At 37.0% G+C, this 23,950-nt stretch overlaps 1 protein-coding gene across 3 annotated transcripts; it reads left to right on the forward strand.

The window, feature by feature from the left end:
• Positions 1-227: 227 nt before the first annotated feature.
• LOC149179685 (uncharacterized) lies at positions 228-12,198 on the forward strand. Of its 3 annotated transcripts, none has more exons than XM_089415752.1 (4): positions 228-265; positions 7,690-7,810; positions 8,834-9,441; positions 10,576-12,198. In XM_089415752.1, the coding sequence occupies exons 1-4, from the start codon at positions 252-254 to the stop codon at positions 11,831-11,833; spliced, it is 2,001 nt and encodes a 666-aa protein (XP_089271878.1). In that variant the 5' UTR covers positions 228-251; the 3' UTR covers positions 11,834-12,198. The 3 variants fall into 3 exon arrangements, with proteins under 3 accessions (XP_089271878.1, XP_089271880.1, XP_089271877.1); XM_089415754.1 differs by lacking the exon at positions 228-265 and adding an exon at positions 5,900-6,263 and having other exon boundaries at positions 10,576-12,197; XM_089415751.1 differs by lacking the exon at positions 228-265 and adding an exon at positions 6,322-7,209 and having other exon boundaries at positions 10,576-12,197.
• Positions 12,199-23,950: the final 11,752 nt, after the last annotated feature.

Consider the following 23,950-nt stretch of genomic DNA (forward strand, 5'->3'; position numbering starts at 1 on the left):
TAATAAAAAATTTATTGTTTCATTTTTAAAATGTGTTGTTACTGTTGAATGACAATCATTTGCCTTGTTCGAACTTATATCACTTTTTGGAATGGAGCACTCAAGGTACGTATGCGATGCTTTTCTTTTCTTATAATAAAAGTTTTTTTTTCTTTTTATTTCACCAAAGTATAATGGAAATATTTATAAGTTGCACATTAGTTTGATTTTTTAGAGTTTAGTTTTCATCAGAAATCAGACTTCTCTGTGGAATGGAGAACTCAAGGTATGCAGGTGCTTTTCTTTTCGGATATTAATTGTTTATAATTTTTATTATTTCACCCAAATATAAAGAAAATATTCATGGAGGTTAGATTACTCAATTTAGTTTTCATCCAATTTCAAAGTCAAATCATCAGATTTAAATTTAATAAAAAAGAGGTGAGGGTACGAGTGAGTTATGAAAATAAAAATTGTTGTTCAAAATAGTGAATTGCAATAAATATAAACATGTGATTTGGTAATGAGTATTAAATGAGTTGGGTTCTATATAATTTGCTATTGTTAATCTATATTAAAATGAGATAGGTTGTATATGCTTATAATTGGTATTAATTATCGGAGTTGTTTTTAGTCTCATTTTTTAGAAGTTTTTCTGGTGGATTTTTCCGGTCTAATTTCTCTAAAATCTCGTAGGAATTCATTGAAATCACAAGTTTATGGGTAAACCTGCACAATAGAAGTGCCCTAGAGTTTTTCCAGGGTGCTGAATCCATATATAGAGTCAAAAAACTAGTTTAAATAATACAAATCAAAATTTCATTACAATTTGTTCCGCCGGATTCTGGCACCAGAAACTCCAAAAAATCACACTAAAAACAACTCCTTAATTATCTAACAGTAAATATCATTTGTACGCCAATTATTCAACAATAAATATATATAACTGTACTCATTTAATGCTCATTAACCAACTACTTATTTTGAATAAAATTCAACTGAATTAAGAACGACAAAAAAACAAAGTAAACAGCAAATCATATCGTTCCAATCCAATGATCTGCTTAGCCGCAATTATTACTGTGCTTCACTTCATATTCCATGGTACTGTGAAGTCCCGTAAAAAATATATATTTGTTTTTGGACGCCCTTTGGTACTATATAATTTCATCTTCCATGGATTTGACAATCGGCACTGTGGCCTTCTCCAGCGAAGAGATTGCGTTTGTAACAAATATGGTAGTATTTTACATGGGTGCTGTGAAAGGACATTGCAGTCGTAAAGCAAATTGAAAGGTATTCCCTCTGATTTTTTCTTTCGGCTTTCAATTGGTGGCCAAATCATGGGTTTGGCATATTCTTTGGTCGGTTTGTGTAGCCTTTATGCGGGCCGGAACCTCTGCACCTTTTCAATTGCCAGAGCTGATATTATTCCAGCTTCGCGTACAAGCAACTCTGTGTGATATGTATTGCACTTTTATGTATCAATGCCTCACTCAGGGTCTGTCAGGGTGACAGGGTTTGCATATGGGGGAGAGAGGAACATTATCTACTTTATCAGGTTGTACTTAGTATTAAATATTAATATTAATAATGGAATAATATAAATACATTTAATATGGCAATGTTATCTAGATAATAATTTCGTTTTGATAGTGAATTTCTCGTTGGAATTTTGCAATTTTTTTTAAAGAAATTTGGGTTCAACACTATCAAGAATCATGGGGCACTAAAATTTTTTTTTGAACCTTGACAATTCTAACCAGATTTTAAAAAATTTCTGACATTTTTTCAAAATCATGATAAAAATTTTATTGTTTTGCAAGCAAAATTTTTCAAAATCATGATAATTTTTTTATTGTTTTGCTGGCAAAATTGTAGTTTGTTTAGACTACGCTATACTTAATTAATAATTCGTCCATGCATATTCATCTTGTAGCATCTTCCAGCAATATTGAATGTTGGGTACAAAGCCGATATTGATTGCCTTGCATGTGAAACTTCTATAACATTAATTAAATTGCTTCCAAATTCATCCATGCATATTCATCTTGTAGCATCTTCTAGCAATATTAAATGTTGGGTACAAAGCTGATATTGATTGCCTTGCATGTGAAACTTCTACAACATTAATTAATTTGCTTCCAAATCCCATCTACCTTGCAACATTAATTAATTGCTTCCAGATACCATAATTGCTTCTACAACCATCTACTTTGCAACATTAATTGATTGTTTCCCAATACCATTTATCTATTTTGCAACATTAATTGATTGTTTCCTATTACCATTTATTTGGATTTTGTACGATGAGTTTTGATTTGAGTTTCTCGTGATATAGTTATTATCTTTTCACAATAACATTATAGTAAGTAATTTCCATTATGTTAAAAAACTAGAAAAATGCAACATTTTAAGAGGAGCCTAGCTCTCTCTATCCCTTTTTGGCTTTACCTTGTTTCTTCTTCTTCCAATTTCTCTTGGCTTTACCTTGATTCTTCTTCCAATTTATCCTTGTCTATTCTTTCTTTTTTCCAAAAACCCTTTTGCCTCTCTCTTCCTAGGCTCCTCCCCTTTTGCTTTCACCCTTCTCACTTTCTTTCTCTATTATGTTTTTCTAGTCCTTTAATTTCCTTTAAACACCTCCACTTTCTTATAACAAATCTTTCATTATAGAAAATTTATTCCATCCTTTTTCCTTTTCTTTTATTTGTTTTTCTAACCTTTATCCCTGATTTTTGCTTATTCCTCCCTCTTTTTTTCTCATTAATTTAATCTTCATTGCCCTTAATATGATCTTTCAAATTTCTAACCCCATCCTCTTAGGCCCATCTTTTTTAGTTACTACTATTTTACTCCCATAAGTTATTTTGATCTCATTTTAAAGTTTATTTTATTTTTTATTATTTTAGATCTTAATTCTAAATTAATTTTTAATTATTATTATTATTTTCAAAGACTAGTTTTTTAACCATTGATCTTGTAATTCCTAGTCTTTAACCATTGATCTTGTAATTCACATTATAAAGAGGTGAACCACCGTTGCTGGTTCGGAACGTCGATTATAAACAAACCTAATGCGATGTATCCGGAAGAAATGCTACATAATCATGAAACTCGCAGAAACAATAAATGAAATGAAATGTTTGACGCTAATTTTTTATTAAATATATGTGTTTGTTTGAGATGATAAAGTGAATGAAATAAATTTGTAATTTAATGTTTACGTATAAAAATATATAGAAATATAATTAAAAAAATAATAAAATGAATTTTTATGATAAATTAAAAATATTTTGTTTTTTAATTAATATAATATATATATATATATATATATATATATATTAATGAATTATCAAAATATTTAAAAATTATATATATATATATATATATATTTATTTTGTTGGAATAAAAATAAAAAATAAAAAATATATTTATAATTTTTCATATAATAATTATGAATTAATATATAAGAAAACTAAGAGAATATATTTGTAAGATTAACCTTTTTACTTCTCTTTTTATTATTTAAAAAGCATATAAATCATCAAAAATGAAAATGTGTTAAATCAAATAAATTAGATAAAAGGAAAAATGTATTAGATTGAGATATCTCATCTTTTTACCTTTAATGTTTATTAATATTCTACTTAAAGCATTAACATAATAAATGAATTTGTTATATTATTATCAAACTTAAACTTAATCTTTTTAATTTTATAAATATATTCTTTATTGTACACTTAAAGTAATATAATTTTATAAATATATTCTTTATTGTACAAATAAGGTAATATAATTTTATAAATATATTCTTTATTGTACACTTAAGGTAATATAGTTGCCAATAATGCAGGAAGAATAAATTTTAAAGATATCTTCTTCCTTTTTATCTCTAAAAACATATTTCTTATTGTGCACTTCAACGTAATGTACTTGTCTTAAATTTCAAAGTTATTTATTCTTCTTTATCTCTAGGAACATATCCTTTATTGTGCACTTCAAAATAATGTATATAAAAATAAAATTTAATGTTATTTTTTTTTCTTGATGAATTTAGGTTGATTATAGTGTTTTGTACACAGTGGGAAAACCTATTAGAACTTAGTTGTTAAACCAACAATGGGGATTTTATCTCTAGGAACATATCCTTGATTGTGCACTTCAAAATAATGTACATAAAAATAAAATTTAATGTTATTAATTTTTCTTTTTTCTTGATGAATTTAGGTTGATTATAGTGTTTTGTACACAGTGGGAAAACCTATTAGAACTTAGTTGTTAAACCAACACTGGGGATAATCATCATTAGCTGCTATCCACGAATATAAGCGGACTCATCATTCTTATTCAAGAAAAACCACCCCACCTTTAATTACACACTAATGATTCATAAGGGGGCAGACTTTCACTTTTTTCGAAGATGCTTCTAGGTCTTGGGCAGTTAACCTATTTCCTTACAGTTTCTAAGGGGGTAGACTTTCACTCCTGCAAGATGTTTCTTGGTCTTGGGTAGTTACCCTGTTTCCTTACTTCCAAAAAAGACGAACTCTTAGCCAAACAAAAACAATTTTAAAGCATATACTAGACTATTTTTATTAAACAATGAGAAAACTTATTATAACTTAATTCTCATACCAACAATAAAGACATCTATACAAATATATTAAAACATCTATAAAAAAACAATAAAGACATCTATACAAAGATATTATATTAGTTATTTGTATTAATTTTAATAGATATGAAATAATGAAAAGAAAGAAAATTGTTAATAAAATTTTTAAGAATGTTATATTTTCAAACTAACAATAAAGACGTCTATAAAAAACAATAAAGACATCTATACAAAAATATTATATTAGTTTTTTTTGTTTTTTTTTTTTTTTTTTTTTTTTTTTTCAAAAGGTGGAAAAACCTATCAAACTCAGTTTGTCAAACCAACAGTGAGGACAGCCATCTCTGGCTGCTATCCACGAATGTCAGTTGACACATCACTGTTATCAAGGAAAACCACGCCACCTGAAATAACCCCACTGTTATCAAGGAAAACCACGCCACCTGAAATAACCCGCTGGTGGTCTGTAAGGGAGCAGGCTTTCACTCCTGCCAGATGCCTCTGGGTCTTGGGCTGTTAACCTGTTTCCTTACGTCCGAGGAAGACGAGCTCTTAGCCAAGCAGAAGCAGTTTTAGGGCATACTCCAGGCCCAATTATATTAGTTATTATTATACAAAAATATTATATTAGTTATTATTATTAATTTTAATAGATATAAAATGATGAAAATAAATAAAATTGTTAATAATATTTCTTTTAAAAATGTAATATTTAGTATAATGAAAATTTTTATTTTTATTATTATTTTTAGTTTGTTAGTATATGGTGATTTGTAGAACTTAGTCTGGAACATATAAATTGTTAAAAAACACACATAAATCATCAAATCACCCAAAATTGCAACTGATCTAAATCATAAAATTACCTCAAATCATATCAAAATTTCTAAATCACAAAATTTACCCCAAATCATATCGAAATTTCTAAATTCCATAACCAAGATTTCCCTGAACTTTGATATGGAGGAAATTTCTCCAAATTTTACACCCTTTTTAAGATAAAAGATTGATTCTTTTGGGTCTTCTCATAAATACTCTTTACTAACAATAGCGGCGAATCTAACGGCGTTTTAATTTGGAAGGAAATACGGCTATTCTGGAAAGAAACTGAATGCTTTTTACGAATAATGATCGGAAATCTAAATGAATTTTAATTGGTAAAGAATCTCAAACCAATTTAGAAGGTGAAACTCACAGCGATGGGGTTGGTAAGTGTCTTCAACCAGAAAGATAACGATTCCGAATTGATCCCCTGGGACTCTTCCAACAACCTTAACCGTTACAGAGAAGTGAAAGCCTATCCATTTGCCTAGGCATACCGTCACGTACAGAGGATCTCAGGATGTTTCTATTTTAATAATAAAAATTTGTTAATTTAAGCATGACACAGACTTCGAATCACTCATTTTTAGGGGATTCGCAGGGGATTCGCAGGGTAAACATGGCAAGGGTGAGTTACAAGTTCTTGTGGAGGGTCCTAAATTTGACAGTGGGCCCTAAATCTGGAGTTCACCGATCTTCTAACCAGAGGCATTTCAGGATAAACATAGCAAGGGTGAGTAACACGTCTTCATCGAGGGCCCTAAATTTGGCGGGGGGGACCAAATCTGGAATTCACTGTTCTATCCAGGAAGCACTTCTCCTTCCTTCCTCTGTCAGAAATCAGGTAATCCTTAGTGAATTATCTGCCCTTCAACGCGCCTCACATTTGAATACACAACGTGAAAATCTGTGTCATTAGTTATAGTTAAATCTACTAAAGTCAAACAGCCTAAAGTTTTTTATATTCCAGGAAACCCAATTAAATCTCCTGATTTTTTTACTAGTTTTCTCAAATTTTAAAAATAATTCCGGCCAATTCCCTGGCTACGGTAAAATGGTCATGGGCGTTAAAGATATTCTGCACGAGGCAATAATGGCGTTCAAGAATACGGAGAGTCAATACTTAAAAGCTGTAGTATTTCGGTTCTTGTTTACTGTTTTAACTGCTGGTTTGTCTCTTTCCCCGTGCTGACAGCTCAGCCAAAATGAGGGTAATGAGGAGGTGAAGAGTTCCAATCCCCGGCTAATTAATTTATATGGGCCTGCAACACAATGCCATTGCTGAGCTGTCCAGTCGGGTGCGTTACTATGTATGTCTCCCGGGCTGGTGGACTGGGAGCTTCATAAATAGTTTCACACAGGAACTGCCATTCTCTGTTCAACGTTCATAAACATGCTCTGACTCCTCTCATAGACTTTGTAATTCTCGTCCAGATCTGGAACGTTATTTTAATGGGTTTTAAATGTGAGTGGATCCCAATAGTTAATCGACAGCCACTAAAACTTAATCATGCATTGGTGGTTTGGTAAATGCCTTGCAGCTCATTCAATGCTGTTAGTGCAATGCCTTGGTAGTTCATCGGAATTGCTGTGTATGTACTGAGTTTGTGTTTGTAGTCTCCGGCTTTGAGGAGCTGAGGATTAGCGGGTTTGTATAGGTTGAAGTTTGGTGAAATGGAGGACTCAAATCACAGTGTTAAACCATCGAGCAATGGGGTTGCAGAGGGCGAGCATCCTGAAAAGTGCAATCAGTCTTCCGAAGAGTTTGGTAGCCCACAGACCGAACAAAGGCAATAATGTTTTACCCATCTTTGAAATTTTGAGCTTCTCATTGTGATTTCATTATAGGTCTGATCAAGCCTTTTGTGTTCATAGCTTTCCAAACTCTGGAGATCAATAGGTTTTGCAGAATTTGGGCTTTGTTCAATATCTATTTAGCTTTCAGTTTTTGGGTATTATAGTCAATGCTTTCTGACCGTCTTTGTTTTCCAGTTTTCCGCATATCATTAATCTTTATTATTGCGTGTCTTCAATTTTTGTGTCTCGATAATTGCCCCTTTGAACATGTTCAATTTTGCACTCCGATCAGTCAATAAAAATGGTCAACAGCAGTACATTCATAACCCATTGCTTCAGGATTCGCCTTACGATATTTGAACTTTTGGCAGCATGTTGAAAGTGATCGCCCTTCACTACTTGGATTAATCCTTAAGGGGCCAACAGCATTTTTGGATTGGCTGGTCTGAAATGCGGGCATTGCTGTTATGCAGGTCTCAAGCATATTATGAAGATACCGCATCAAAGACTATTGATTTTCTGCGAGCTAGATTGCTTGCGGAACGAGCAACATCAAAAGCTGCAAAGGATAGCGCTGAGCAGAATGCCAAAAGGGTAAGCAACTTACACATTTTCTTTTCCTTTCCGCTATCACTTCAAAGAATGCTTTCCTTCTGAAATACGTGCAGAATTGCAAGCAGTTAACCTGGTTTTAACCAGCAGAATGTCTTCACACTATCAGAATCTAGACAAAACCATGTTTCATGCTTTATGTCAGGGCTCGACGGGAATTAGTAATAGGTAGAAACTGCCATGAAACCTCTGGATAAATGCCATTTTGACATTCTAGTTGCAAATGCCCAAAATTTGGCCTCAAGGCATAGTGATAGTGCCCAGAAATTTTACAAAGTACTTGCCATCCTATGATTAGGACAGTAGAAAGCGTTTGCTCTTAGAATTCAAGCCTTGCTTAGCTGTCCTTGACTGGATTTCAATGAAGACCGATTAAGTTAAATATGGTTTGGCAGCAATCATAAATACTCGGTTGTTCCAAAGTTGGTTTAAATATTGGACTCAAGATCCTAAAATGCAAAATGTCAATAAATTGGAGTTTAATGCCGAGTCAGGAAGTTAGAAATATGAGGAGGGCTTAGAGATTTGACCATTACTAAATACGAGTACATCATAATGCATAACACGAGTCTCTGTGTCTAACTTACATCCCCTTGACGAAAGTATTCAGTCTTAGATTAAAGACATCCGTGACATAAAATGAAAGCTATTTCTGCTTTTAGCAGGTGTAGCATACGTATATCTACTGAGAAGTGAAATGAACTTGGATAAAACGTTCGCTTGAGATAAAGATGTGTTATTGCACTTTTTCTAATTACACTTGTGTAAAATGAACTGTATTGGCTAGTATTCTTTTTGAAAAAAATATTCCTTTATAAGTACTAGTTCATATTATTTGAAACTGCATCCTAATTAAGTAGCTTTAATATATGGCTCCACTTTGCACAGATAAGACTGGCATAGAATGGAGATAGCAGATTATTATTTAGAAGATTAAGAAATTCACTTTATGCATCAAGAACGATTTTGCATCAACTTATATAACCTGCACATGTGATCTTGTAGTTGATGGAACTAGAAAGAATGGTAGAGATTGAGACTGAGAAAAGAAAGAAAGCTGAAGCGGCCATGCAAGAGGTGATGGCAAAATTGAAGGTCGGATGTCTTTTGCCTGTGTCAGATCATATTGATTCAGACCGGACAAGAATGGAAAAGCAAACGATTACAGAAGAGAGATTGCAAGTGGAAGATGGTTGTAGCTCAAACTCCACCTGCAATGCACTTACAGAGGAAGGACAACTTGTAAAAGTTGATTTGAATAATGATATACTACAGGAGGATGGTGAGACGTTTGCAAACTCGGCTCAATCTGAGGTCTTAGTGAAGAGGGAGGACGATTCAAGTACATTGAAGAGTGATAATGCTAAAGCTGAGGTTTTTTCCCAGAACTCAAGTTCTATTGGAGACGAAGGTCAAATGCCAAACCAACTTGAAACCGTAGATAATGGCATTGTTTCGTCATCTCCATTATTGTGCAATCCAGGTGAAAATTTTGATTCTATGGATCATGACAAGTCTCTGAATGAGAACAATCAAAATGAAGAGGGCAGCTCGTATCAAGGTCCTGTTGCTACTGAAAGCTTTTCTGATGGAAAGATTATTATGAATACAAGGTATGCTAATCTTTATGACCTCACCTTGTTATTTTTAGTTTCTTCTTCTCTCAGTTAGAGACCTTTTGTACTGTTTGGCATTTGTAAGTATCTTTATTGGCTACCTCAATTGTCTTTAATTATTGATTTTTGTCAACATAAACTGAAGAAAATATTAAGAAGAATTTAGAATGTTCTCCAATGGCAAAGTGGTTCAAATTACTGAACCCCATGACTTGAGGTTATTCTTTGCCACTCTCACTCTTGCAATAATGGATGTCCAGGTTGGCTACCGTTTGGAAAGTGATACTACTTTCAGTCACATAAAAAGTAGGTTGTGACCCTACTTTACCGTGGGGGTAAAACTGAGTTCAATGCAGTCTGGTTTAATATCGACTTGGTATAATTTGTTAACAAATTGCAGCATAAGAATTTAAATTCCAGCATTTTTTTCTCTATTTTAATTTATTTAAGCCAATCTAATGGTCTGAAGTGAGTTTTTGTGATCTGTGAGCAAGGGTAAAAACAGTTATTTTTCTTCGGGACAAAAATATCAGCCTTCTTTACTAAAAATAATATGATTAATAGAAACTATACAAGATAACGGCCGCTGAACCATAGAGGTTAATTGAAGAAAGACAGAATAGAAGGGTTCTGCTCAAACATTAGAGTTGGTGTAGTCTTCTAGCAAAAACGACCCTTACAGTTGTCGTTGGTCCCTGACAACACTTAACAGAAACATATTCAATCTTCTGCCCTAATTGACAAATACTCAGGTTATAGATGGCGAGTACAAGGTTGTGAATACCTTAATGTAAAATATATGTGAGGATCTATGCTTCTATGTAGGATACAACTAGTAATTTTACGTTAAAAACGTTATTCAGAAGAAAGTTATTATTACATATTCTAAAGATTTTATCATCTATACTCACTAGGATACGTACTAACACCTTTGAATTACATCATTTCATATGATAGAAGATCTAGATTTCTCCAAGTGAAAATGTATGCATGATTATATATTATATTTATAACTTTCATTATTGCCAGGGACAGCAGATGAAAAGAAGCTGACAGTATGGCTCAGAGGTGCATTACTTGCTTAGGGGCCTTAAATTGAATCACTGACAACTTGCTTATGTAATCTGGCAGGGTAAAGCTTCAAGAGAAATTTGGCGAACTGTGTGATCAAATAGGCAATGGAGTTGCATCACTGGGAGGTCAAGATCAAAAGGAATTTCTGAGGATGAAGCTCCATGAATTGGTGGATGAAATTGTTGGCACAAATAAGAAAAATTTACATAAATGTGAGAAATGCACATTGCACACTAGTAATAGCTGTTCAAAGTCGTCAGCATTGGGCACTTATATGCAGCAAAAGATAAATCAGAGAAACAGTAAGGGCCCTAATCTTCAAACGGAAGTTCCTTATGGAGGACCTAACATGATTGATGGTTTGAGAGAAGATGAAAGCTTTGATAGTCATTCTGAGGTCAGTTCTCAGTGCCAAACTGACAGGGCACCTGCTCCATGCATCGAGAAGGCTGCAGTCGAGTGGCATGAAAATGTATACGGGCATGGCACTTCTTGTTGTGATATAGGTTGTAATCTGTGCAAGTGCCAAAGTTGCGACTTAGATGATAAATTTCTGGATGGGAATGAGAAACGAGGCAGGAATGTGCTTGTTGAAAATACAATGCATGTCAGTTCTTGTCAGAGACAACTATCAAATACGCAAGTACCTTTAGGAAATGTCAAAGCAGACATAGCAAAATACCTGCAGTGTAAAAGTTTTCCTGTGCTGCAGTCTGATGCTTCTTGTGAGGGATTTCACCTGAAAATGGAATGCTTAGCAGACAGAACTACTAATCATGACAGATTATACTGTAATCATGAAAATGCAAAGCAAGTTAAAAGAAACTGTCATCACAATCAAGCAGCAGTTAGTATGGAACTTCGCAACCCCATGGAATTAACTAGAGTTTCAGGATCAGATAGACTGATGCCCTGGAACCATGACTTGCACAGCTCCCGAAATACCTCTTATCTCATGAAGTGTCAAAACCCAGAATCCAGAGTTTACCAGAGGATGGATAATCCACTCAAAAGGGTAGAGTCTTTGCCACAAAGGAACTGCCATAACTATTTGCCTTTGCAGTCTGAAGAAAGTCCTAAGAACGTGTCCAATTCCAACAGAATCACAAGATGTACCAAAGCATATTCAGATTATGAATTTGCTCCTTTGGTCTCTATGCGGTGGGCTTCAAGTGGAACAAAATCGGGTGTTACTGAACTACCAAAGATGCCAAGGGGCCAAGTTGGAGATGTTCTCATTGCTTTAAGGCATGCAAAAAAACAAATTCAGAGCTCCATTGAAGTAACAAAAAACTCGAGGGCATTATGGTCTTGACATCTCCAAATGACTAATTTCCCAGTATGCCATTAGTCCCAGGACAGAGTTCTACGAGCACCCTCCAAGAAAGACATTTTTTAGGTCCACATGTAGATTGTAATAAAAGATACTCATCAGTAAGAGTTACTGTGATTCGAATACAGCTACTGATAAATTCACATATATCATCTAAGAAAAATAACTGTGTTTGTGCACTATGTGCTATCCTTTGTTGTAAGAAGTAAATGCCCATCCACAACAACTAGCAGTATATATCTATTCATTTTCCATCTTTCTTATTGGATTGACAGCCTTTTGCTAGTGATTGCAATGATTATTATTGTTACTGTAATGGATAATCCGGCAAAATAGTCTTGTCAAAAAGTGACAACTAATCTGGCTTTCTATAGACTCATCTGTCTATGATGCATATAACTAAATAGTTGAAAATGCTTTATTGATTTAGAACTTCCCTGTCTTCTTAGTTTTCCATGCAGGCCATTGCCATCTCTGAATTTCCTAAATGTACAACTTTAATATAAACTGTTTCATCACTGTAATTTTTAATGTGAGAGTGAACTCCACAATCTACAAGATAAATTGCTAGTTTCCTACCATCATATGTATGCAACAAAAGTCAGAAAAATATGAAGTACACAAATTTCAGCTTTTTTAACGGAACAAACTATTTGTTCCAGTTTGTCTTGAGAAGCATATGTAAGGTATTGCCAGAGTTTATATGACCATACATAGTCATGTATCAGGCAAATATGATCAACTGTCCAGTCATTCAAGTTTTCTCTGAAGAAAAAAAAGTGGGGTGTGGAATGCAAACAAACACTTTAAAATACCTACGAAGACATTGCCCAAAAGTACTTATTATGATTCTTTTCAAATCTAAGCGTTGGTCTTCTAATGTTTGAACAATGTTATGACCTTTGCAAGCATGTTTTTAAGGCATCAATATAATGTTCTTGCATGATGAGTTCAACAGCATATGCAAAACATTGATGGGCCGTGAAGTAGGGTTAACAGTCTATCAAATTTGTTGATAGCCTGCAATTGCTAATATGACTCATATTGCTCCAATTCTTGACATATGCCAGGGAATACAGAATCAGGAACATAGCAGTCTATTAGCAGTGGCATTCACCCGGTGATAGGCTCAAAAATGAAATTGCTTAGTTTTTAGAACTTTAACACTAGCAATGATTTAACTCCTTGACAGAATGGGCAAGGACTCAGTCTCGCAAATCAGAGAGCCCTAAGCACTTTTGGGAAGGCCTGATGATTTAACTTTTCTCTGCAGTTTCAACTCCCCCCGTATGTTCTCTAGATGTTTGAATCAGGCCTGAGGGTGGAGGCTAAGGCACCCAACCTTTTTAAAATTATTTAATGTGTAAATATAACTACTGGTGCCAGTGGCACTTTATGTATAGTGTAGCAATTGTTGTTCGTAGTAATAAGGAGAGTTCTTCCACAAACCCAACCCGGAGCTAGCCAGGAGTGATTATTCTAATCTCTGACCTATAGCCCTATGCTCACCCCAGATATTAGCGGCCATATATCAGACAAGTTGGCGGCCTTGCTGGTTTTGTGAGGTTCGTTCATTTCTATAGACAACTGGCGTTGTTATCGATCACCTACACTGATTCAGGATCTCCCTCAGTGACCATCCTTCCATTTAAGAGAGACAATCAGTTTCATACATTATCCACCTCAAATTCCTCTTACCACAATGAATTGGATTATTTCCTTCTTCCGTCTCATGGTAAATATCCAGAGATCAAATACCTTGTAACTAGGTGACAATAAATTTAATAATCGTAATTATAATTCTATTCGACATTGCTTTTCCATCCATGTTACATACATGAGATTGTGTTGTGATGAAACTCAAAAGAGAGCCTTATATACTAGCCATCATTATCACCGTAAGGTTTTAGAGATCAAGTATATTTTTTTAATAATAATGATAATGACGTCTTTTGGGAATTTCTTGTATCTAGACTATATTTTCATTTCCATATTTCTTTAACACTAGCTTGAAGCATTAAATTCAACCGAGAATCACTTGGAATCCCATTAACACATGCTCTTCACCCGGGAAAGTTTGTCTACAACCTCTTGGTATTGACTTTGCTCTTCACCCGGGAACATTTGTCTACAAGCTTTTGGTATTGACATCTCCATTATCAATGAATAGGTTGAAAGCATTGACATCTCCATTATCAATGAATAGGTTGAAAGTGATTACCTCTTCCTTTGTAAAGCACCTTTTTGGCTGTTATAACTCAAAGATGAGTTATACCCTCTCTTTCTAGGTTTGATGCTTGTACTCTTTATTTCCATTTTCCAATAATTTTTTTCTTTCTTCCATTTATTAAAATTTCAGTTTCTACAACGTAATATATTATTGTTTCTCATTGTTTTTTTCCCTTCATACACTTGTGTGTACATGCGTTTCAAAAATATATTAAAGCACATTTTTCAACATCTGCAAAGTAATATATTAATGTTTCTTCTATTCATTGCTTTTTTCTTTTGTTATTTTTTCTCTTACATAAATTTTCGTATACATATATTTCAAAAATATATTAAGGCACGTTTCTTTTTCATTTCAAATTGTAAGATTTTAAAAATTGTGATATTGAAGTATTCCTCGTAGAAAAATTGTTATACCCAACATTTATTTGTGTTGTATTACGTTTTATATTTAATTAAAGGAGATTAGGTTAAGTAGTGTAAGGGAGATTGGAAATTTGTTATACCCAAACATTTATTTCCGTGGTATTATATCTTATATTTAATTAAAGGAGATTATTATATCTTATATTTAATTAAAGGAGATTAGGTCAAGTAGTGTAGGGGAGATTGGACCTTCAAGAGAGGTAGTTTGTTATTTTGAATTTTGGTTGCTTAGAATGATGTGTCTTCTCTACCAATGATTCTTAAGAGTTTAAATATATTATTATTCTATCTAGGAATAAAGTCTCTATTTTGGTAGTCAGTTTAAATATATTATTATTCTATCTATAAATAAAGTCTCTATTTTAGTAGTCATTGTGTTGATTTGTGTAGCTGGGGAGGTACTCAACAACCCTAGGTGTTGGGTTTGTGAGAAGTTTGACCACAAAAGGGTTTTGTGGCCAAAGTACCCAAGCTAGGGTTTTGCACCCAAGGTGTGGATGCGAAACCAAGTGAAGAAAATAATTGTTTAGTCATTATTTGCATGTGAGCAACCTTAATGGACCAATGTTGACCTAAGGCAACAATGTGATGGCAAAATCAAATGGATTAGACCCTTGTCTTAAGTTAGTTTTGTTTTGATGGTGCTGGACCTGCCAACATGTCAGGGGTTCTCCCTGGTAAGAAGTTCCAACTAGACCTCAGACTATCTGGTGTAGGAGTTTTAGCAGTGGGTAGTACAATATCACCTTGACCCCAGTTGCGTGCAGAAGTGAGTAAGATGTCTTTGTTGGTAGCAAGGGTGTGACATATGCAACAAGTCAAGGAAGGTACATGAAAGGCTCTAACACACATAACGGGGTATGAGTGTGCCCCTTAGAAACCTGCAACAACACGCAGCTTGAAAGAGAACACACAAGAGAGATACATGATAAGATGGAAAGAAGGTTAGCCAATGATCCAAAGTGATGGTTAAACCAACAACACATCTCAATAAGATTCATACAAACATATATAGAAAATTCCATACATACATGCGTAAATAACAGCTACATATATTAGTAGAGTAACCAAGCTCGCTGAAATACAATAACAACATATCCATGAAATGTGCTGGCTCTGTTATATTGAGAAAGTGAAAGATCCAATCATACATACAACTATGACCAACCACTAGTCTCGACAACGGAACATTACAATCATTGTCGCCTGCTCCTCCAAAGAGATATACTAGCTCTGCACTGTGGAGAAGCCAATGCTCATTACAATACACTCCAAACTTTCTCTAAGATACACCTATAGGAAGCTTGTCTCCCAAAATCCTGTACAATGAGTTATGAGGTTCTATAAATAGCAAAGGGCGGGGTAACCCTTGACATTCCCCTTTGTGACTCTTCACCTACCCTTATGACTCTTCAACTACTACATGATTGTTACATTCGACTATCGACACTTGGTCCTTCACTTTTACAACATGTTACATTACAATCTGCACATGCACCCATGTGAGACAAAATAGGCTTGAGTAAGCCATGTAAGACATCATTAAGACTCGGACAGCTATGGTAAGAACAACTCTTCGACATCCTCACGATGATCGACGATAGCGAACCGATGCCAAGCTTGGTAGTTCGTGATGGTGTCCGTGTACTTTGTGGTGACATCTTTTTGGAAGCAAACTCTTGCATCCGTTGCGTCCGGGTACACTGATTTGGCTCCTTTGTCCAACTCGTCTAATAACATGCGCATCATAGTCTTGAGTGCAACTAGACTAGCAACATATTGATGCATAATGTTTGCGATGACTCCAAGTCTGTGCTGGTGGCTATTCGCATCAACTCGTCGAATTACATGTCTAGCTCTAATCAGACTTGGTTCTGTCTTCGCCTCGGTGAGTGTGCCCATGGATGGGATCACATGCGTGTGTAAAATGACATCCATGCTCCTAAACACCCGTGCATGTGATCGACAACACTGCTCACCCTATCTGCTCTATGCTAGCTGCTGGGATGGGTTTATAATGTTGTATAGGCACAATTTCATCAATTTGTGCATGTTACACATCCTGTTGTACCTGTTCCTGCCACACTTCCTTCTCTCCTCTGCGTAGCTCTTGTTTTTCCCTGAGTTTCCACTTCAACTCCTGCAACTCCTTCTCTGTTTCCTCCATCCTCTATTTCTCTCTTTGCTTTTGCGCAATCCTCTTGTCGCGTTGTTGTCTCTTAGCCTCAACTTCCAAAGATGCTTTTATCACAAGTGGATCTGCTTTGAACTTGCAGCTTTGCTCTGCCTCTGTGCTATCAACAACCTTCCTCCTGCCTTGGTCATGCACAGGTCTGCTACCCTCTGCTTGTCTGCTACCCTCTATTGTTGGTGATGGTGTTGCTCTTTGCGATGCCGCTGCCATTTTATCTTGATATCGTTGTCTATGAAAAACTTGGTGTCTACATAGATAGGCAAGCTCATAGACCCTCGCTGAGCTGCATCTCCAGTTACACTCTCAACAGTGTCCTTTGACCCTGCTCTCTGGGAGACCATTGTACTTATACTGTTGAGAAGCAGAGGAACACCTATAATACTTGGAGACATAGCAACACTCATGGCAAGCAATCTATTAGTTGAAAACCAAAACACATTTGGAGGATTGACATGCAACATACATGTGTGACGGACTATGAAGATTGTGCAATTTTCATTGGGAGGCTGGGAGACTAACTGCCAAAACTATGCAAGGCACAATCTGAGCTGTCAAGAGGCTGACTGACTGCAGGAACTGTGTAATGCATAGTCCACCCTGGCCTGTTGAGGACTAAAATTGTGCAATGCAATGACATGCAAACCAGCAAACTGCATTGTGCAATTTTTGGGGCCAGCAAGGCATTGCCTCCCAAAATTGCACAATGCAAGCTTGGAGGTCAGTGCTGGGCAAAATTTGCACAGTTTTAGGAGGGAAGGCAGAGCCTTCACTTCCAGAAATGCACATTTGCTAGTTGGGCAAGGCAAGGTTTGGGCCAAGGCAACCCAGACTCGCCGACAGGCGACTGAAAAAAGGAGAAGTTTGAATGTATAGCGAAGCTAAGTGCAAACAAGAGTGAATGATCATGCATGCAAACAGTGAGTGCAGGATTCAGAAAACGGGAAAACAAACATGTGTGTGAAGCGAGTCGCTGCAACGACGACTGTGAGTGCAGAGCAATGTCATGCATGCAACAACAACGATATGGAATGAAAAACTTAAACGGTGTGTCTACAAGCTAACATGCATCAAAACGACAGCAAGCGTCCATTGAAACTAAGAAGACAACACTTACACAAAGCGAAATACAAAAAGCGACAGAAACGTAGCAAAAGACATGAAAAATAGAGTTACCCGATAAACACTGAGTTGAATGTGCCGAAGACTCCTAGATGCGTTGTGGGATGTTAGAGCTCCAAGATCGATGTGAGGAATGAGCTCTACAGCATCAGGTACATAAGTTTTGATAATATTGAGGCTTATAATACGCATGCCACAAATCTAGAAAAAAACGACACTTGGCATGAGGTTTCTAAAATGGCTTTTGCATGTAACGTCCAATGGCTAAAAATGGATCCCTAAAATTTGGGGATGATTTTGTTTTTTCTTTTTGCTTTTTCAGGAAAAGCAACCCATGCATGCAAATCAGGATTTATCAGTGCTAGAGGGAACCGGTCAACCTGAAAGCACATGCAACAATTTGCAAGCCTGGGGATGAGATTTGTGCAGTTTCTGGGTTAAGCAAGATTGGTTGTCCCTCATGCATTGCGTAATTTCTGGATTGAAGCCTTGACTATCAGTCAGAATTGTGCAATTTCTAAATTGAAGCCCAGTGTTGGGTTGGATTGTGTAGTTTCTAGAGGGAAGGCTACCTGGCTGGATTGTGCATTTCTGGAGCCCAACAAGATTGTGCAATTTCTAGAGGGAAGGTTGGTTCCCCTCTAGAATTTTGCAATTTTGAAGGGAAGCATCTCAGCGAGAAAAATGACTAAGTCCGGAATGACAGCCTGTGGGTGGGAGACAAACAAGTTGACATGCATAGGTTGGCAAGCCACTAAAACTCAGTTGAAGCCTATGTACTTACTCAGTGCAAGACACGCTGCTAAGGATGGTTGGTAGGGAGGCTCCAAAACAAAGCTAAGGCAAAATTTTGGAGGGTGGTTGTAGCCGCTACAACACTTGGCGACACACTGGTAGAACTCCAACTCTCTGAATGGACCTTGTTTCGTGAAAAGCAAGTCTAACTCCTTCGAAATTATTGTTCAATTCTCTAATCATCTTGACTTCCACACTAGCTTGATTGAAAGATGTAACACTTGGCATGCTCTCGATCGGTCAGCACACATTCCAAGCCAAGTCAACGCAGTTGTTTCGATTGGGGATGAGGGGTATATTGGTACACAAGAAATATGATAGTCAGAGTTTAAGTTTCATCTCCAGTGTTGCTTTGCTGCCAGTAGGCTTGGACAATACCCCGACGGAGTCATGCAGGAACACAGGGATCACTTCTCTACCAATGAGCTTGGTCAGTACCCCGGCGGAGTTACTTGCATCACCTATCTGCGTAGGAAGCCTTTCTCTTTTTTCGCTTTATTCATTTTTCATTTTTTCAAATAAAAATATATTTTCAATTTTTCATTTTTTTTTTTAAATGTGCATAATACTTATTCATTTTAGACGCAGAAGAGGGATCCTGACTTATTGAGGGCAGAAGAGGTTGTTCCTTCAGAGAAGTATTTTGCATATACCTTTGACATACTTGTTATGGTTTTCCCCCTCACCTTACTCTATGTGACTGAGCTGACAAGGGTTAACCCAAAAACAACCGATTAGAGTAGGTGATACTAGTTAGTGCGCAAGCGTTGTGTTTTAATCAAGGTTCACTTTGAACATAACGTATTTCCATTGGTGTATCATGGACTAAAGACAACAAGTTCTTCATACAGAGATAGGACGATAGATAACCAAGTATTGATAATTGCACAGGTCCTCTTATACTTTACCGTGCTTGTTTCAAGAGTCGCACATGACTCATGCGAGACTAACCTACGAATGTAAACAAGCAATAAAAACAAAAGAGCAAAGAGCAGAAGCAAATGTGAAAGAAAAGGGAGTAAGAAAACAAGAAAGTGAGCAAACAAACAAACAAGAAAGCAAACGTGCATGCAAGTAAACCAACAAGAAGCAAACACTACTCCTACTCCTAAGCTAATAATGCATGGGTCTGCTAAGGTGAAGTGATACTTCCAATGTAGCCACTGGCACATTGGTCGACCCATGTTGGTGAAGGCATGGTTCACGAATAAAAGAATCATGCGAACCAACAAACATGAAGGATATAACGATGAAGACAAACACACTTCAGGTTTAAATGCATCCACAGAGAAGAAATGAATAAAAATGCATGACATGCACTTTGTGGACTTGCCATGGTGTTGTGCTATACTGTGTGCATATGTTAAGCATACAAATTCTCTTGACTGTGACATGCAAAAAAACGTGTGAAAGGTAGACCACTTACGTCATTCAAGCATGCTTTCTGTGTAAGATTCCTCCAATGCAAGAGCGATGGGATCATGTGATTCGAGTGGAGGAAGTGAAATCTGGGTGTTTGGTTGATTTCCAATGCGAAGCAGAGAGTGATGAAGAGCCTTGTGTGTTTCAACAAATTTCCTTATCAGAAGTGAAAACAACCTTAGGATAGTGAGGCCCTGGCCTAACCATCAACTCGGGCTGAAGTGACTCGACAACCTGGGGGGTTTTGACTTCGTCGACAGATAGATCATCAGAGACCAGTGGCCTAGACATTTTAACAACAAGTGAATCAACATCGTGATTGAATGAAGAAGTACAAAGATCACGACAACCACGATTAGAAAATTCAGGATGTTCGTCGGCATCCTCATGATTTGATGAATCATGCAAAGGGGTAGATTAGAAGCAAAAAATGTTCACCCTCTGCGTTTCTAGAAAAATGAGATGAAGAATCAAGTGGATTTTCAATGAATGATTTTTCCTCTCCACTGTCAAATGATGGATTGACATCGGGTGTGTTCTGCGAATGATCAACAGTAGATACATCCATGGATGGATTTACAAAAGGAAAATCAGAGATAACAAAGTCACCAAATATGTCAGGAAAAAGTGGAGGAGGCACGGACATAAGGAGATCATCCTTCGCCGTGGGTTGATGTTCAGGTTCCATGAATGAAAAAGTAGGTTGGTTGAGCAACAACAACTCCACTGATGGCTTGGTCCTTGTTCACAACAGGTGTAGAGTCTGGAATGGAAGAACACAAGATAGTGCAATCCAGAGGATAAGCAGAACACAAAGACGGAGGCTGAGGTAACAAATGCATGTGACAGCCCATGGGCTTCGCAACCAAGTTTGCATGAAAATTGAGAGAAGTGATGCTTGGAGGATATGAATATTGAACAGGCGTGTGTGCATGTTCTCCAACATCACTCTGCGGTGGTGGGGCTATTTGATGAGGGGAAGGCGGAAAATCACTTGTGACAACCACTGTGTTCGCTTGTGATTACGCAGCTCCATCACCAAAGTATGTCGAGTGGGATTTTAACTTCAAATTCATCTTGGGACAAAGTGATTTGGTAAGGCAATATTCAAATCTGTCCATGAGATATTGCAATTTCATCTGAATTTTTGGAGCTTCAAACATGAATAGACGGAAGTGCTGCGAAAAATCTATAGATGATTCATGCGGGGCCTTCCATAGTTTTAGCAATTTTTTATCAAGTGCTTCAGGATCAAAATGACAGAAAGTAGATTCAACTAGATCACAAAAATACTCAAGTGAGTGCATGCAACCGTGAGGCAAGTTGTGGCACCATCGTTGTGGGGATTCGTGAAGTGTGTGTGAAAGAAGCAAGATGACCTCCTCTTCATAGAACTCATCTGCATCCTCAAGGAATGCAAATAATTCGTGTAAGTACTCAGGTCAGGCCACTTTGCCTTCACCATCATACATGAATTCCGACAAGAGATCATAAAACTCCTGCGTATGTCGAGAGGTTTAGCATTAGAGAGATATCGCGGAGGGATGAGTGTAACGATATCCATGACATAAGTGCAGAGATTCAAAATAGGTTGTGAGTAATCAACTTGTCATCTGGCCCTCCTTCTAGCACCAAAATGTTAACGATGCTAAATGCACCAACATGTTAGGGGATCTCCCCAGTAAGAAGTCCCAACTAGACCTTAGACCGTTTGGTGTAGGATTCCCAGAAACGGGTAGTATGGTATCGCCTTGATCGCGGTTGCATGCAGAGGTGAGTAAAATGTCCTTGTTGGTAGCAAGGGTGTGACATATGCAACAAATCAAGGAAGGTGCATGGGAGGCTCTAACACATGTAACGGGGTATGAATGTGCCCCTTAGAAACCTATGACAACACTCAGCTTGAAAGAGAACACACAAGAGAGATACATGATAAGATGGAAAGAAGGTTATCCAATGATCCAAAGTGATGGTTAAACCAAAAACACATCTCAATAAGATTCATACAAACATATATAGAAAATTCCATACATACATGCGTAAATAACAACTACATATATTAGTAGAGTAACCAAGCTAGCTGAAATACAATAACAACATATCCATGAAATGTGTTGGCTCTGTTATATTGAGAAAGTGAAAGATCCAATCATACATACAACTATGACCAACCACTAGTCTCGACAACGGAACGTTACAGTCACTTCCGTCTGCTCCTCCAAAGAGATATACTAGCTTTGCACTATGGAGAAGCCACGTTTCGTTACAATATACTCCAAGATTTCTCTAAGATACAACTATAGGAAGCTTGGATCCCAAAAGCATGTACAATGAGTTATGAGGTTCTATAAATAGCAAAGGGCGGGGTGACCCTTGACATTCCCTTTTGTGACTCTTCACCTACCCTCGTGACTCTTCAACTACTACACTACTATTACATTCGACTATCGACACTTGGTATTTAACTTTTACAACATATTACATTACAATATACACATGTACCCATGTGAGAGAAAATAGGCTTGAGTAAGCCATGCAAGACATCACTAAGACTCAGACAACCATGGGAAGACCAACTCTTCCAAATCCTCGCGATGATCAATGGTGGCGAACCGATACCAAGCTTGGTAGTCCGTGATGGTGTCAGTGTACTCTGTGGTGACATCTTTCTAGAAGCGAACTCTTGCTTCTGTTGCATCCGGGTACATTGATTTGGATCCTCTGTCCAACTCATATGATAACATGCGCATCATAATCTTGAGTGCAGCCGGACCAACAACATACCGATGCATAGTGTCTGCGCTGATCTCCAAGTATCTACTGGTGTCTATATGCATCAACTCGTCGAAGTACATGTCTAGCACTAGTCGGACTTGGTTCTTTGTCTTTGCCTCAATGAGTGTGCCAATGGATGGGATCGCATGTGTGAGAACAATGACATCCATGCTCCTGAACACTTGTGCATGTGATTGACAACACTGCTCACTATGTCTTCTCTGTGACGGCTCCTAGGATGGGTCTATAACCTGTATGGGTGCAGTTTCATCAATCTGTGCATGTTGCGCCTCCTTCTGTCCCTGTTCCTACCACGCTTCCTTCTCTCCTATGAGCAACTCTTGTTCTTCCCTGAGTTGCTGCTTCAACTCTTGCAACTCCTTCTCTGTTTCCTCCATCCTCTATTTCTCTCTTTGCTTTTGCATGATCCTCTTGTCACGTTGTTGCCTCTTAGCCTTAATCTCCAAAGATGCTTTCATCACAAGTGGATCTGCTTTGAACTTGCAGCTTTGCTCCGCCTCTGCGCTGTCAACAACCTTCCTCCTGCCTTAGTCATGCGCAGTCTGCTACCCTCTACTGCCGCTGATGGTGATGCTCTCTGCAATGCCGCTGCCATTTCATCTTGATATCTTTGTCTATGAACAACTTGATGTCTTCATAGATAGGCAAGTTCATAGACACTCGCTCAGCTACATCTCTGGTTGTGCTCTCAATGGTGTCCTTTGACCCTGCTCTCTGGGAGGCCATTGTACCTATACTACTAAGAGACAGACGAACATCTGTGATCCCTGGATACATAGCAACACTCATGGCAAGCAATTTGTTAGTTGAAAACCAAAACACATTTGGAGGATTGACATGCAACATCCCAGTGTCACTGACTATGAAGATTGTGCAATTTTCACTGGGAGGTTGGGAGATTGACTGCCAAAATTGCGCAAGGCACAGTTCGAGCTGTCAGGAGGCTGATTGACTGCTGGAGTTGCATAATGCACAATCCAACATGGCCTGTTGAGGACTAAATCTGTGCAATACATAATTCAATTGAGTAGTGACATGCAAACCAGTAAACTGCATTGTGCAATTTCAGGGGCCAACAATGCACTGCGTCCAATAATTGTGAAATGAAAGCATGGAGG

Source organism: Pinus tabuliformis, chromosome 3_2, assembly GCF_031772625.1.
Source record: "Pinus tabuliformis cultivar Carrire ecotype Pingquan chromosome 3_2, CPIR1, whole genome shotgun sequence".
In the NCBI taxonomy this organism is placed as follows: domain Eukaryota; kingdom Viridiplantae; phylum Streptophyta; class Pinopsida; order Pinales; family Pinaceae; genus Pinus; species Pinus tabuliformis.

Coding starts and splice junctions, on each gene's coding strand:
- LOC149179685 (XM_089415751.1), top strand. CDS start 7,094: ATGGAGGACTCAAATCACAGTGTTAAACCATCGAGCAATGGGGTTGCA. Junction 7,210..7,689: donor AGCCCACAGACCGAACAAAG/GCAATAATGTTT, acceptor GCTGTTATGCAG/GTCTCAAGCATATTATGAAG. Junction 7,811..8,833: donor CTGAGCAGAATGCCAAAAGG/GTAAGCAACTTA, acceptor GTGATCTTGTAG/TTGATGGAACTAGAAAGAAT.